Below are 13,816 nucleotides of genomic sequence, written 5' to 3' on the forward strand. Positions count from 1 at the left end.
AAAAGCTGACCACACGCTCATGCATGTCTTTTGTTTTTGTCGGCTGCAATTGGCTTTTGCGTGCGTTTTTCAAAAAAATACAGCACGCAATTGGGCAAAGGCGGGCGCATGTCCCGCCTTTGCTCTGCCCACTTCCCATTGGTGTCTGTTACGCGCAAATTATGAACATGTGTTTATAATCAACACGTTCGCTTTGCTGACACGCTCATTTGCCCCCGCTCCTCTGTGGTGCGCACCACCACTGGTTCACTGGTTACCTTAACTCATATTTATTTTTCATTTAAGCTGCACCTTATTCTATTTGTAACTGCCTGAAAGTTAAAGACCCAAAAAAAACCTTACAGGATATTTAGGTGTTTTAGCCATACCTTTGACCCCACCCCGCACTCTCTGACCCCGGCCGTATTGCATGCAGCATTGTTAATAGACTTCGGCCCCTGCTCAGCAGACCGGCTCAGGCTCTTAGTGGCTACTGAGGGACCCGCCTTGTTTTAATTGTTTTATGCGTGAGTTATGTTGATAGCACATTCTGTGTCAGATCACTGACTCTGTGGCAGGTATGTGTTTATGAGAACCGTTTAATTTGCACTATTACGTTTTTTTCTGGACATTTCCGTTAAATGTTTCCGACTGAAGTACTTAGTTACTGCAGTGAATGTCAATAGTAGGGTTCCATGTCACTGTGTACACAGAGCCGGTCCTGGGCTAGCGCCTTTAACAATTAATATTTTCCAAGTGCGTTAGTCCTTTCGGTGCCATTGAAGCTAAAAAAAGACCACAACTACCAGAATGCACTAGTTTCCTAAATAAAAGCCAGGACTTGAAATATCCTATCTCAATGTCTAAGTGACATGGAGTCATGTAGCAACCGCAGGCAGTCGAATTTGGCGAGGAACATCAAGTTAAGCTTCAAAATATTGCCTAGAAGAGCAACCACTGCCTCTATGGGCCTAAAGAGTGGACTCAAAAGGATAGTTGGGGAGGTGGAAGGAAGGGTGCAGATAAAAAATATGTGGCATGATCAGTGACTGTGGGTATGTAATGAAGGAGGTCACGAACCAATATCTCATGTTTCCCGATCCAGTGCAAGAGTAACTCATCAATTAAAGTGTTTCTCTATGCATTCTGGTAATCTTAGTCATGTTTATCCCTTTAGAAGTGTAGGACTACAAGTACCACAATGCACAAAAAAATTTGGGCTGGGGGCGCTACTCCAATATAAAGTCAGAAAACATGAAAGGGTTCTAAAACCTTCCCTCCTCTGTGTAAGAAGCCCACCTCAATCCACGTCATGACGGAAACGGTTTCAACTCCTTGGTATTTAACAACAAATATTTTTGACCAAGTATTTGAGTCTAATTAGTTCCATGGAAACAAATCATGACTACAACACCCAGAATGCATTAGGTTCTCATATGAAAGTCCAGGACTAGAAACAGTGCCCAAGATGACATGGAGTAAGGTGACCACCCTACCTCTGAATACTACTGAAGATTTCACCACAGGGAAAACACATCCAGACATTTTTACTTCAGTGTGTTTTGCCTGCAAGGAAAATGTTTCAATGTATTGACACATTCTCCTTTCACTTCCACAGCAAAATCCCTAAATTCCAAGGACCTATTTGACACAACATGCAGAAAACCAGTTGCGGACGGCATGGCTCGCGGGTGAGGGGCCGGGCGCGGGATTGGTGGCCAGGCAGGGGGGGGTCACGCAGGAAGAAGTGTCTTCTCGGCTCCTTCTCTTTTGCCTCCAACAGGAACTGGAAGCCAGGCTCCCACCTCATAGCCAATCACAATGCTGCATGCAGAGTGGTGATTGGTCGGAACGGTGCCGAGCTTATGGGGTGGGCATGTTTTCCATGCAGGGAGAAGGGCAAAGTGCGCATGACTGATTTGGGCGGCCTACACTCAAGAGTGTGCACACCACTCCCCCCTTGCCCTGCTCAGAGAGCAGAGCAGACCTGCCCACCCGCAAGGCAAACATAAAATGTTACTAACTAAAAGTTATTAGCTCATGGAAAGCAGGCTGCTCGCCTACTTGCATGGTCTTCTCAGCACTTTAGGAGTAATGTAAAATATCTGTTGTCTATGGTTTTCGTCCATAGATACAGACCGCTGGGGAGATGCCTGTTCTGCAAGAGTCTCCCATGACTCCTTTACACCCGTGCAGCTGATCAATGGAATCTGCTTTGTATGGGTAGTCAATTTAGGGGACCACCATAAGCAAAATTAAATTCTAGATGGACATTTGTCAATAGCTTTGAACTTTCCGACTTAGAGTTTCCAAGTGATATTGTAGAAAACTCTTGCTCTGCTCTTGTTATCAATTTGATGTTACTTGGAACCTCTCGCAACCTCCTTATGTATGTATGTATGTATGTATGTATGTGTGTTTGCATCTATCCACTTCTAATTCTGTACCTTGGTTGTATATCGAAATATTGTGCAACCAAAATATTGTAGTCAAAGAATCCAGAAAGTAAGTGCATATTGATAAGTATAGAATTATAATTCGTCTCCTACTCCACATCAGATCCCCACCTCCTGTGGTCTGGAATTCTGCAAGAATCAGATGGCCAGGATTTTCAATTAACCAACCTACCATAGGAAGCAGACGGCACACACACTTGCTCAGCACCAGGATACCCTCGCCGGTGATAATGCTCCATACAAATACAGATAACATATTTTAACTCCACACCTACGTATCTTGAAGAGGATTATCTTCAAGCTTCATAGGCTAAGTTAAGTAAAGTAAACCTATGCTTGCCTATATATGCCTATTGTGTCGATATTTCGGTACATTTTTGATATTCTACTATAGTATTGTGGTAGTACAATATTCTGGGGTTGATATAATGGTGGAATACCTGTATGCCATATTCTGGAGTCGATATGGTGGTGGAATACCTGTATGCCATATTCTGGAGTGGATATGGTGGAGGAATACCTTTTTGCCATATTCTGGAGTCGGTATGAGGGTGGAATAACTGTATGCGATATTCTGGAGTTGATATAATGGTGGAATACCTGTATGCAATATTCTGGAGTGGATATGGTGGTGGAATACCTGAATGCCGTATTCTGGAGTGGATATGGTGGAGGAATACCTGTATACCATATTCTGGGGTGGATATGGTGGAGGAATACCTGTTTGCCATATTCTGGAGTCGATATGAGGGTGGAATAACTGTATGCGATATTCTGGAGTTGATATAATGGTGGAATACCTGTATACAATATTCTGGAGTGGATATGGTGGTGGAATACCTGTATGCCATATTCTGGAGTCGATATGATGGTGGAATACCTGTATGCCATATTCTGGAGTCGATATGATGGTGGAATACCTGTATGCCATATTCTGGAGTCAATATGATGGTGGAATACCTGTATGCCATATTCTGGAGTCGATATGATGGTTGCATATCCCTGTGCCCCCCGCCCCGCTCACCGCTTCCCGCCGCCTGCGTGCGGCCATGCCCCCTTTTCCTTCTGTGCCCTCCCCGCTCCCGCCTCCCAGCTGCTCCTCCCTCCCTCACACTTGGCCATAAATGGCGACTGTGCGTACCGCAGCGTTGACGCGCAGCGGGTGCGCCGAAGACGGCTGAAATGCCAGAAACCGGTCCCCGGTAGCTTGTTTCCTTCCCAGTGTAAGAATTGGCTTTTGTAGTTTGGTTTGCCCTGTTCCCATCATGCACTGGGACAGGAACAGACTAATTTGCATACAGTCAGGTTCTGAAACTGGGATGGTGCAGTGAGCTAAAAAACGGTGTTGGATCTAGCCCTGATCTCTTGACTGGGTGAGAGTATTCTGTTTAATTCAGAGACTCTGTCCCTCACCACCCCTTTTTGTAAATATTTTTGTCCACCCTAAGCGTGGAAGGGTATACTCAGATGTGAGTCCCTTGCTCATTGCACCATCAGGATTCAAGCAAGCCGGGCCGAAGACGGCTGAAATGCCAGAAACCGGTCCCCGGTAGCTTGTTTCCTTCCCAGTGTAAGAATTGGCTTTTGTAGTTTGGTTTGCACTGTTCCCATCATGCACTGGGACAGGAACAGACTAATTTGCATACAGTCAGGTTCTGAAACTGGGATGGTGCAGTGAGCTAAAAAACGGTGTTGGATCTAGCCCTGATCTCTTGACTGGGTGAGAGTATTCTGTTTAATTCAGAGACTCTGTCCCTCACCACCCCTTTTTGTAAATATTTTTGTCCACCCTAAGCGTGGAAGGGTATACTCAGATGTGAGTCCCTTGCTCATTGCACCATCAGGATTCAAGCAAGCCGGGCCGAAGACGGCTGAAATGCCAGAAACCGGTCCCCGGTAGCTTGTTTCCTTCCCAGTGTAAGAATTGGCTTTTGTAGTTTGGTTTGCCCTGTTCCCATCATGCACTGGGACAGGAACAGACTAATTTGCATACAGTCAGGTTCTGAAACTGGGATGGTGCAGTGAGCTAAAAAACGGTGTTGGATCTAGCCCTGATCTCTTGACTGGGTGAGAGTATTCTGTTTAATTCAGAGACTCTGTCCCTCACCACCCCTTTTTGTAAATATTTTTGTCCACCCTAAGCGTGGAAGGGTATACTCAGATGTGAGTCCCTTGCTCATTGCACCATCAGGATTCAAGCAAGCCGGGCCGAAGACGGCTGAAATGCCAGAAACCGGTCCCCGGTAGCTTGTTTCCTTCCCAGTGTAAGAATTGGCTTTTGTAGTTTGGTTTGCCCTGTTCCCATCATGCACTGGGACAGGAACAGACTAATTTGCATACAGTCAGGTTCTGAAACTGGGATGGTGCAGTGAGCTAAAAAACGGTGTTGGATCTAGCCCTGATCTCTTGACTGGGTGAGAGTATTCTGTTTAATTCAGAGACTCTGTCCCTCACCACCCCTTTTTGTAAATATTTTTGTCCACCCTAAGCGTGGAAGGGTATACTCAGATGTGAGTCCCTTGCTCATTGCACCATCAGGATTCAAGCAAGCCGGGCCGAAGACGGCTGAAATGCCAGAAACCGGTCCCTGGTAGCTTGTTTCCTTCCCAGTGTAAGAATTGGCTTTTGAAGTTTGGTTTGCCCTGTTCCCATCATGCACTGGGACAGGAACAGACTAATTTGCATACAGTCAGGTTCTGAAACTGGGATGGTGCAGTGAGCTAAAAAACGGTGTTGGATCTAGCCCTGATCTCTTGACTGGGTGAGAGTATTCTGTTTAATTCAGAGACTCTGTCCCTCACCACCCCTTTTTGTAAATATTTTTGTCCACCCTAAGCGTGGAAGGGTATACTCAGATGTGAGTCCCTTGCTCATTGCACCATCAGGATTCAAGCAAGCCGGGCCGAAGACGGCTGAAATGCCAGAAACCGGTCCCCGGTAGCTTGTTTCCTTCCCAGTGTAAGAATTGGCTTTTGTAGTTTGGTTTGCCCTGTTCCCATCATGCACTGGGACAGGAACAGACTAATTTGCATACAGTCAGGTTCTGAAACTGGGATGGTGCAGTGAGCTAAAAAACGGTGTTGGATCTAGCCCTGATCTCTTGACTGGGTGAGAGTATTCTGTTTAATTCAGAGACTCTGTCCCTCACCACCCCTTTTTGTAAATATTGTGCGCCGAAGGCGCGCCAAAGGTAAGCCCGTCTGCGCCCGTCCGCGCCTGGACCGCGCCCAGTGCCAGGACCCCTGGCCCCCACCGACAGAAGACGACCCGACTGACCTACGACGCCACCAAACTCATCGCACTCAACACCGGCGGGATCCCTGGATGCTACCGAGCCACTCCGAGGCGCACCCACGGACCCTTCTGCTGCCACTCCTGCAAGTTTTCCTGCATCCGGACCTGCACCGCACCCACACCCACCAAGCCGAGAACCAGCAGCAACCACCTGAAGTGCATCCTGCTCAACACCCACTCCGTCCACAGACACGCCGTTGAGCTTTGGAACCTCCTCGACACAACATCACCAGACGTCGCCTTCCTCACGGAAACATGGATGAACGCATCCTCAGCGCCCGACATCGCCAAAGCCATCCCAGGCGGTTACAAGATCATCCGTAGGGACCGCGGCAACCAGACCGGAGGAGGCATCGCCATCATCCACAGGAACACCATCCGCATCACGAGCAACTCCGACGACACCCTCACAACCGCCGAACACCTGCACTTCCAGATCCACACCAACCCCAAGACCACCCTCAGAGGCACCCTCATCTACAGACCCCCGGGACCACGCACACAATTCAGCGAAGACATCGCCGATTTCATCAGCCCGCACGCTCTCCCCTCCGCTGACTACATCCTCCTCGGGGACCTTAACTTCCACCTGGAGAACAACAACGACCGCAACACCACCACCCTGCTGGACAACCTCGCCACCCTCGGTCTCAAGCAGCTGGTGACCACCCCCACAAACTACGCCGGACACACACTCGACCCCGTCTTCTCCTCCAGCAAGGACATCTCCTTCAGCCACGCCACCGGACTCCACTGGACGGACCACAGCTGCGTCCACTTCAGCTACAAAAAGAACACGATACACCACCACCAGCAACAGGTTGCACGCAGAAGATGAAACAAGATCACAGCCGACCAGCTCGCCGCTTCCCTGAGCCAAGACCCCCCCGCAAGCTCAGCGAACCCCAGCCAGGCCGCCAACAACCTCACGAAGTGGATCAGCAACTGCGCAGACGACCTCGCCCCACTGAGGACCCCGCCCAGCTGACCCGGCAGTAAGAAAGCACCATGGTTCACCGACGAACTCAAGAGCTCCAAGAGGAACTGCCGAGCCCTCGAGAGAGCCTCGCGCAGAGACCCAACACCAGACAACATGACCACCCTCAAGCTCGCCACTCGAAAACACCACCAACTGATCCACACCACCAAGAAAACCGCATTCAAGGAACGACTGGACAACAACGCCCACAACAGCAAGGAACTCTTCAACATCGTCAAAGAGCTCTCCATCCCCAGCACCGGAAACAACGACATCACCCCATCACAAGACCTCTGCAACTCCCTCGCCTCCTACTTCCACAACAAGATCGCGGACATACACAACAGCTTCAGCACAGAGCCGACGCACCCCACAACAGCACCTGCACCCCCCACCCCCACCCTCCGCGCCTGGACCCTGATCAACACAGAGGAAACCTTACGCACGATGAACTCCATCCACTCCGGATCTCCAACCGACCCCTGCCCTCACCACGTCTTCAACAAGGCCGACTCCGTCAACGCACCCCACCTGCCAGACATCATCAACACCTCCTTCGACACAGCGACCTTCCCGGAGACCTGGAAGCATGCCGAACTCAGCGCTCTACTGAAGAAACCTTCAGCGGACCCCACCAAACTACCGCCCCATCTCGCTCCTCTCGTTTCCGGCCAAAGTCATCGAGAAGACCGTCAACAAGCAGCTGGCAGCCTTCCTCGAGACGAATGGATCCCTCGACCACTCGCAGTCCGGCTTCCGGGCCAACCACAGCACCGAGACCGCCCTCATCGCTGCCACTGATGACATCCGAACCCTGCTCGACAACGGGAAAACAGCGGTCCTCATCCTCCTGGACCTTTCCGCGGCTTTCGACACTGTCTGCCACCGCAACCTAGAGCAGCGCCTCAGCAACGCCGGAATCCAAGGGAAGGCACTAGATTGGATCATCTCCTTGCTCGCCGGAAGGACTCAGAGAGTCCGCCTCCCCCCCTTCAGATCAGAAGCCACCGAAGTCATCTGCGGCGTTCCTCAAGGCTCCTCGCTCAGCCCCACCCTCTTCAATGTCTACATGAGCTCCCTTGCGGCCATCGCACACCAACACAACCTCAACATCATCTCCTACGCCGACGACACCCAGCTGATCCTCTCCCTCACCAACGACCCCGCCACCGCCAGAGCCAGCCTACACGAGGGGATGAATGACGTAGCCGAGTGGATGAAGAACAGCCGCCTGAAACTGAACTCAGACAAGACGGAAGTTCTCATCCTGGGATCTTCGCCCCCCACCTGGGACAACTCCTGGTGGCCCCCCGCCCTGGGCAGCGCACCCAAACCATCAGACCACGCACGCAACCTGGGCTTCATCCTGGACTCCTCTCTCTCCATGACCAGACAACTCAACTCCGTCTTCTCGTCATGCTTCAACATCCTGCGCATGCTACGTAAGATCTTCCGTTGGATCCCCACCGAGACCAGGAAGACGGTCACCCAGGCCCTCGTCACCAGCCGACTGGACCACGGCAACTCCCTCTACGCCGGAACCACTGCCAGACTCCAGAAGAGACTCCAGCGAATCCAGAACGCCTCAGCAAGACTCATCCTGGACATTCCCTGACACAGCGACATCTCCAGACACCTGAGAGACCTGCACTTGCTCCCGGTCAACAAGAGAATCATGTTCCGACTCCTCACCCACGCACACAAAGCCCTACACAACCAAGGCCCAAGATACCTCAACAGCCGCCTCAACTTCTACACTCCCACACGCCAGCTTCGATCAACCAACCACGCCCTCGCCGCCGTCCACCGCATCCGAAGAGCCACCACAGGAGGAAGATCCTTCTACCTCGCCGCCAAGACGTGGAACTCCCTCCCGACCCACCTCCGCCTGACCCAAGACCACCACGCCTTCAGGAAGCAGCTCAAGACCTGGCTGTTCGAGCAGTAGCGGACCCGCCCTCCCCAAGCGCCTTGAGACCCTCCGGCTGAGTAGCGCGCTATATAAATGCTGTTATTGATTGATTGATTGCATACCTGTATGCGATATTCCGGAGTCAATATGATGGTGGAATACCTATATGCGATATTCTTCTGCTGCTCTTAAAGACATGGGATCATCACTCTGAAGTTCTATATTTTTAGTTTTTGTTAAAACATGAACTACTCGCTGTTATGTGTCTTCCTACACAATGAGTAGATGCTGAGCATTAAATTCCACAAGACAGTGAAGAAACCTTGACTGCAGTAATTACCGTCCTCTGACTGACCCAATGCTCTCTCTTCTCAGTGTGCTCATTCAGCCATGCTAATGTTATGTTATTCCAATTATAATGTTTTTAATTAGGCGAATAAAGAGTCTTCAGATCTCTTTCCCTGAAACTAATTTGCATTGGTATCTTGCTCAGTGACATGATCAGCTATTTTCTTTCTTTGTTCTCTCAGGACATCAACTTTCAGCAGGACTGGAAACTGATCACTCTTTTCATTGGAGGGAATGACTTATGCCAGTACTGCCTGGATAGGGTAAGTTCTTATACCAAGAAGGATGCATTCTCTATTGGGCGTTCATGCTGAATGGGTGTTTATGAAGGGCGCCAAGTGGACCCCAGGAGTCCTGGAAGTGGTTGCAGGTCCCAGAAGTTGGCAGGCGCTCCGTAAGCAATGCTTACTTTCTGTCACGCCCACTAAGAGGATGTGGTTCCCGCATTCTGATCATATTTGAATTTATTATCCTGTTTTAGCTCTTTCATGCCCTTTTGGCCAGGTCATTGGCATTGGCATTGCATAGGAATACTCGTCCAAATAAAATAATACAGTTGTTACATCTAATATTCAGGGATAGTGACGTGTTAATATTGTGACTAACACAACATCAGCTCACCAATTAAACTGCAAATAATTTCTGTGACAATCTCCCATTTCTCATACACGAGATCCTGTTTTGATCTAAAAGAAACCTTTTTATCGTTGTTGCAAGAAGCATAAACACAACATTCTCTGCATAATATCTGTAATAGACTCTCACTAAAAATACATTAAAATGAAACAGTATTTAAACAACCTGTTTAAGAACTGTTCAAGGTCATCAGGGCAATACCCTCTGCAGAACAGCGCTGGCTCTATCAGGGGCTCCCTGAAAGGCTGGGGCCCTGGGCCAGAGCCCATTTGGCCCGTTCTTAAAAGCGTCTCTGAAACCTGTGATTCCATTGGGAGGTCGAAGGGTGTATGATGTCACTGAAACCACTATTGGGATTTTGGTAACTCGAACTGTGGGTCTTGCAGTAACTGGTGTGTTGGGATTTTCAGGTTATATTCAGAGATGAGTCACATTTTGAACTAACAATCATGGATGTCATTTAGGAGTTACCAGGAGTCGTAGCTGCAACCCCCAACTTGCCCCTTGTGACCCCTGGCACTGCCTTTGCGACCCCTGACCTTACAGGGGACAACATCAGTGACAGGAACACAGGGGCAGCTCGTTATTTTTTGATGTCAGTTGGGGCTCTTCTTGCTTCGTTTTCTCTAATTTTTTTATTACACTGATAGTGAATAAGTAATTCACTAGTAGTGTAAGAAAAATTGACTACAATTAGTTGGAGTATGATATCACCTGGCAGTTAAGGTAAGTATAAATAAAAATGCTTTGAAATGTATGTTGTGAGCGAGCTTGCCGTGAGTGTGAGTTTGTGTATGACAGTATGTGTAAGTGTGAATATGTGTGTATGTGTACGCATATGTGAATGAAATTGAAGGTCAGAGGGCGTGTGGTGTCACTTACGCTGTCCCTGGCGTTTTGGTGAATTGATGTTCATGCTAACAGTGTATCTTTAATATGTTAAACATTACATACAATTAAACAAATACATACTGCAAAAGGCACAATAAACAAACCATGAATTACTAGGAGTGTTAACACCTGAGGTGGGGAACACCATATAACGGGAATGGTTCAAGCCTACCAGGCTCCATGACTCTTCCACAATGGGTGTTTGGGATGGGATGAATGCACTGCTACTGCTTATATTCTCTTTTCTCTCAGTTCCTTACTTTAGTTGGTGCACTAGAAGGTAATACCGAGGGTCCAACGGTATTCAATATAATGTCAAAGTTGTGGATCTAAAGGTACTCTAGAACCATCCCTTCATAGGCACTCAATACATTGTCTCCATCTGGTAAGAAGACTTCCACACTGTAATTCAATTCATTCATTGATCATTTTATTTGTTATCATTTGGTTGCGGTTCATATCATCTTTCTTTTTTCATTTAAATGATTGTTGGCATTTTCATTGTCATGTCAAACATTGTCATCTCGGTGTATCCAATGCATTTCGGGCATGCAAATATGCCCTTCATCAGGGACAACGACACTGTCAGAAATAATAACTATGGTCAAAAATACGTACAATGTTGTGATATATATAGACAGTCACATTGTGATGAAAAACGCAATTAAAAAAGCTTTAGGTGAGGTAAGTGAATATCTGGTAAAACGTGATGACCTACATTGCATGCACTGTGTCTAAACGATAAATGTGGGTGATAAGGGCTTGTACAGACTCACATGTCTAGGATTTCCAGTGGTAGAGGAAACCTGTAAAGAATCAAAAATAAAAGAACCAGGTTCTAGTATCTGTGCACCATGTCCGTATCTAATCTAAAATTCGCGCTGCCAGAGACAACCGTCTCAGTAACTAACCTTCTGTGCAGTGAGAATGCCGGTTCCACGCGGGTCCTCTCGGAAGTCCGAGCTGGTACATGGATCAGCCGCGTTTGTGTTGTTTTCAAAGAAGGTTCCGGTCATGTGACGAATGACGCGTCACACTCATAGAAAAAAGACTATGAAAACGAAAATTCACCGGTGATCGCGTGCAAAACTGAATATGCACGTTTAATATGGTGTTCTGGCCAGAACAAAATATTTCACTAAGTTGACAGTGATATTTGAGGAAAAAAACACGAGCTTTCTAAAAAAATATATATATATATTCCCTCACAAAAAAATATAGGAAAAAGTCGGGATTCGAACCAATGTGGTTCGCATTGGTGTTGTGGGGATTAGTGTAGTGAGCCATAGGTAAAGTTAATGGGGATGAAGGTAATGTGTGAATGTAAGTGTCTGTTGGATATGTGAACAGCACACAGTATACACAGGATACAGTCTAATAAGAGCAATTGATATAAATTTTATAGGTAACATGCAAATTCAATTCTATCATTTAACCCCATTGGTTTCTGGGTAGACAATTTTTGTATCCAATAGTTCTCTCTCATCAGTAGGTGTTTGTTGTTGTTTCTCCCTTCAATTTTTTGAACTGTTTCCAGGATTATGAATTTAATTTGCGACACATTATGACTTTCTTCTGTGAAATGCAGCGATAATGCTGATTTAGTATTCTTTAGTCGTATGTTGGATCTGTGTTCCGTTAACCGCACTTTGATGCGTCTCTCGGTTTTCCCCACGTAAATCTTGCCACATGGGCATCTGATTCCATAAATTAAATTGCTCGATTCACAGGTCGCATTCACTCTCAGTTTTATTGGGTAACCTTTGGAGGGATGGCTGATTGTGTTGCCTCGAATCACACTATTACAATTCCCACAGTTTAAACAAGGTTTTGTTCCTGTGAATGATGTGTTGTCCAGAACTTTCTGGAATTTCTCCTAAGTTCTTAGCTCTTGTAAATGCAAAAATTGGAGGTTCCCTAAAGGATTGGTTAAAATCAGGTTCCATATTGAGAATTGTCCAATGTTTCATTATTGCCTGTTTGTATTTCTTGCTCGCAGTAGAGTATTTGGATACTACAACTGTTCTTGTCTGTTCTGCTTTGGTTTTGCTGGTTAATAACTGTTTTCTTTCAATTTGGTCAATCTTCTTTTTGGATTCGTCTAATAGAGATTGGGGGTAACCTCTGGATGTGAACTTATTTACCATTTCATCTAGTCTGATGTTAAGTGTGTCTTTGTCTGAAGTGATTCGTTTGACTCTAGCCATCTGTGAGAATGGTAGGTTTTTGATTAGGGTAGGTTGATGAAAACTTGAATATAACAACATGTTGTTACGGTCTGTTGGTTTGACGTATAAGTCAGTCACAAATCCCTCAGTTGTTATGGTTACCCTAACATCTAGAAAATTCACAGACGTATCTGACATGGTCCATGTAAGTTGTATTCTTTGGTCATGTTCGTTGAATTTAGTTAATTCCATCTGTAGTTTTTCTTGTGTGTTTGTCCATACGATAAAGTAGTCGTCGATATATCTGATCAGTAGTTTTAAGTTTTTCGTCCATTCATTGTTGGAGAATATGTGTCGGTTTTCATACCACTGCATGAAAATGTTCGCATACACAGGGGCTGCTGAATTGCCCATGGCCATGCCTGACAATTGTTGATACCATGCTTCTTCAACTTTAAAATAGCTATGGTATAAAGTAAAATACATCAGTTCCATCAAGAAGGTTTGAAAATCATGATCTAATTCTGAATTCAACAGGGCCGCTTCCATCGCTTCGATGCCCATGTCATGGGGGATACTAGTATATAAGCTGCAAACGTCAGCTGTACATAGTATTACTTTTTGTGTTGGATCCAATTGAAGTTGTTGAAGAATTTGTAAAAATTGAGATGTGTCTTTGACATACGTACGCATGGACTGTACTATAGGTTGAAAGTACCGGTCAATGAGTTGACCAACTGGTTCATGCAAGCTCCCTCTCGTAGATACGATTGGTCGCATTGGTGGGTCATTGATGTTTTTGTGTATTTTGGGTTGCATTCTTAGTGTAGGACTTTTTGGATCAGAAGTAAGTAAAAAGTTTTTTGTTCTTTCTAGAATGATACCCTGTTGTAATGAACTTTCAATGATGCTTTTTAGTGTTTTTGCGTATTCCAATGTAGGATTTCTGTCCAGTTTGCAATATGTTTTGTCGTCTGAAATATGTTCTTTAACCTTTCGGTTGTACATTTCTGTATTCATGATGACGATGGGGCCACCTTTATCCGCTTTAGTATATGTTACTTTGTCATTCCTTGCCAATTTGTGTAAGGTATCAAGATCTTTTTGTGTGATGTTTCTGTTTTTCGGTTTTACATGTTTGATTTTCTTTATA

At 46.5% G+C, this 13,816-nt stretch overlaps 1 protein-coding gene across 1 annotated transcript in view; it reads left to right on the forward strand.

Moving 5' to 3' along the window:
* The window catches only part of PLB1 (phospholipase B1), a 604,804-nt gene that overhangs the window by 515,474 nt on the left and 75,514 nt on the right, over positions 1-13,816 (forward strand). Inside the window, exon 50 of the mRNA XM_086926127.1 lies at positions 9,151-9,231. Within this exon, the coding sequence (XP_086782253.1) occupies positions 9,151-9,231 (81 nt within the window). The remainder of the gene's footprint in view (positions 1-9,150; positions 9,232-13,816) is intronic.

The sequence above is a fragment of the Lissotriton vulgaris genome, chromosome 6 (assembly GCF_964263255.1).
Source record: "Lissotriton vulgaris chromosome 6, aLisVul1.2, whole genome shotgun sequence".
Classification (NCBI taxonomy): Eukaryota; Metazoa; Chordata; class Amphibia; order Caudata; family Salamandridae; genus Lissotriton; species Lissotriton vulgaris.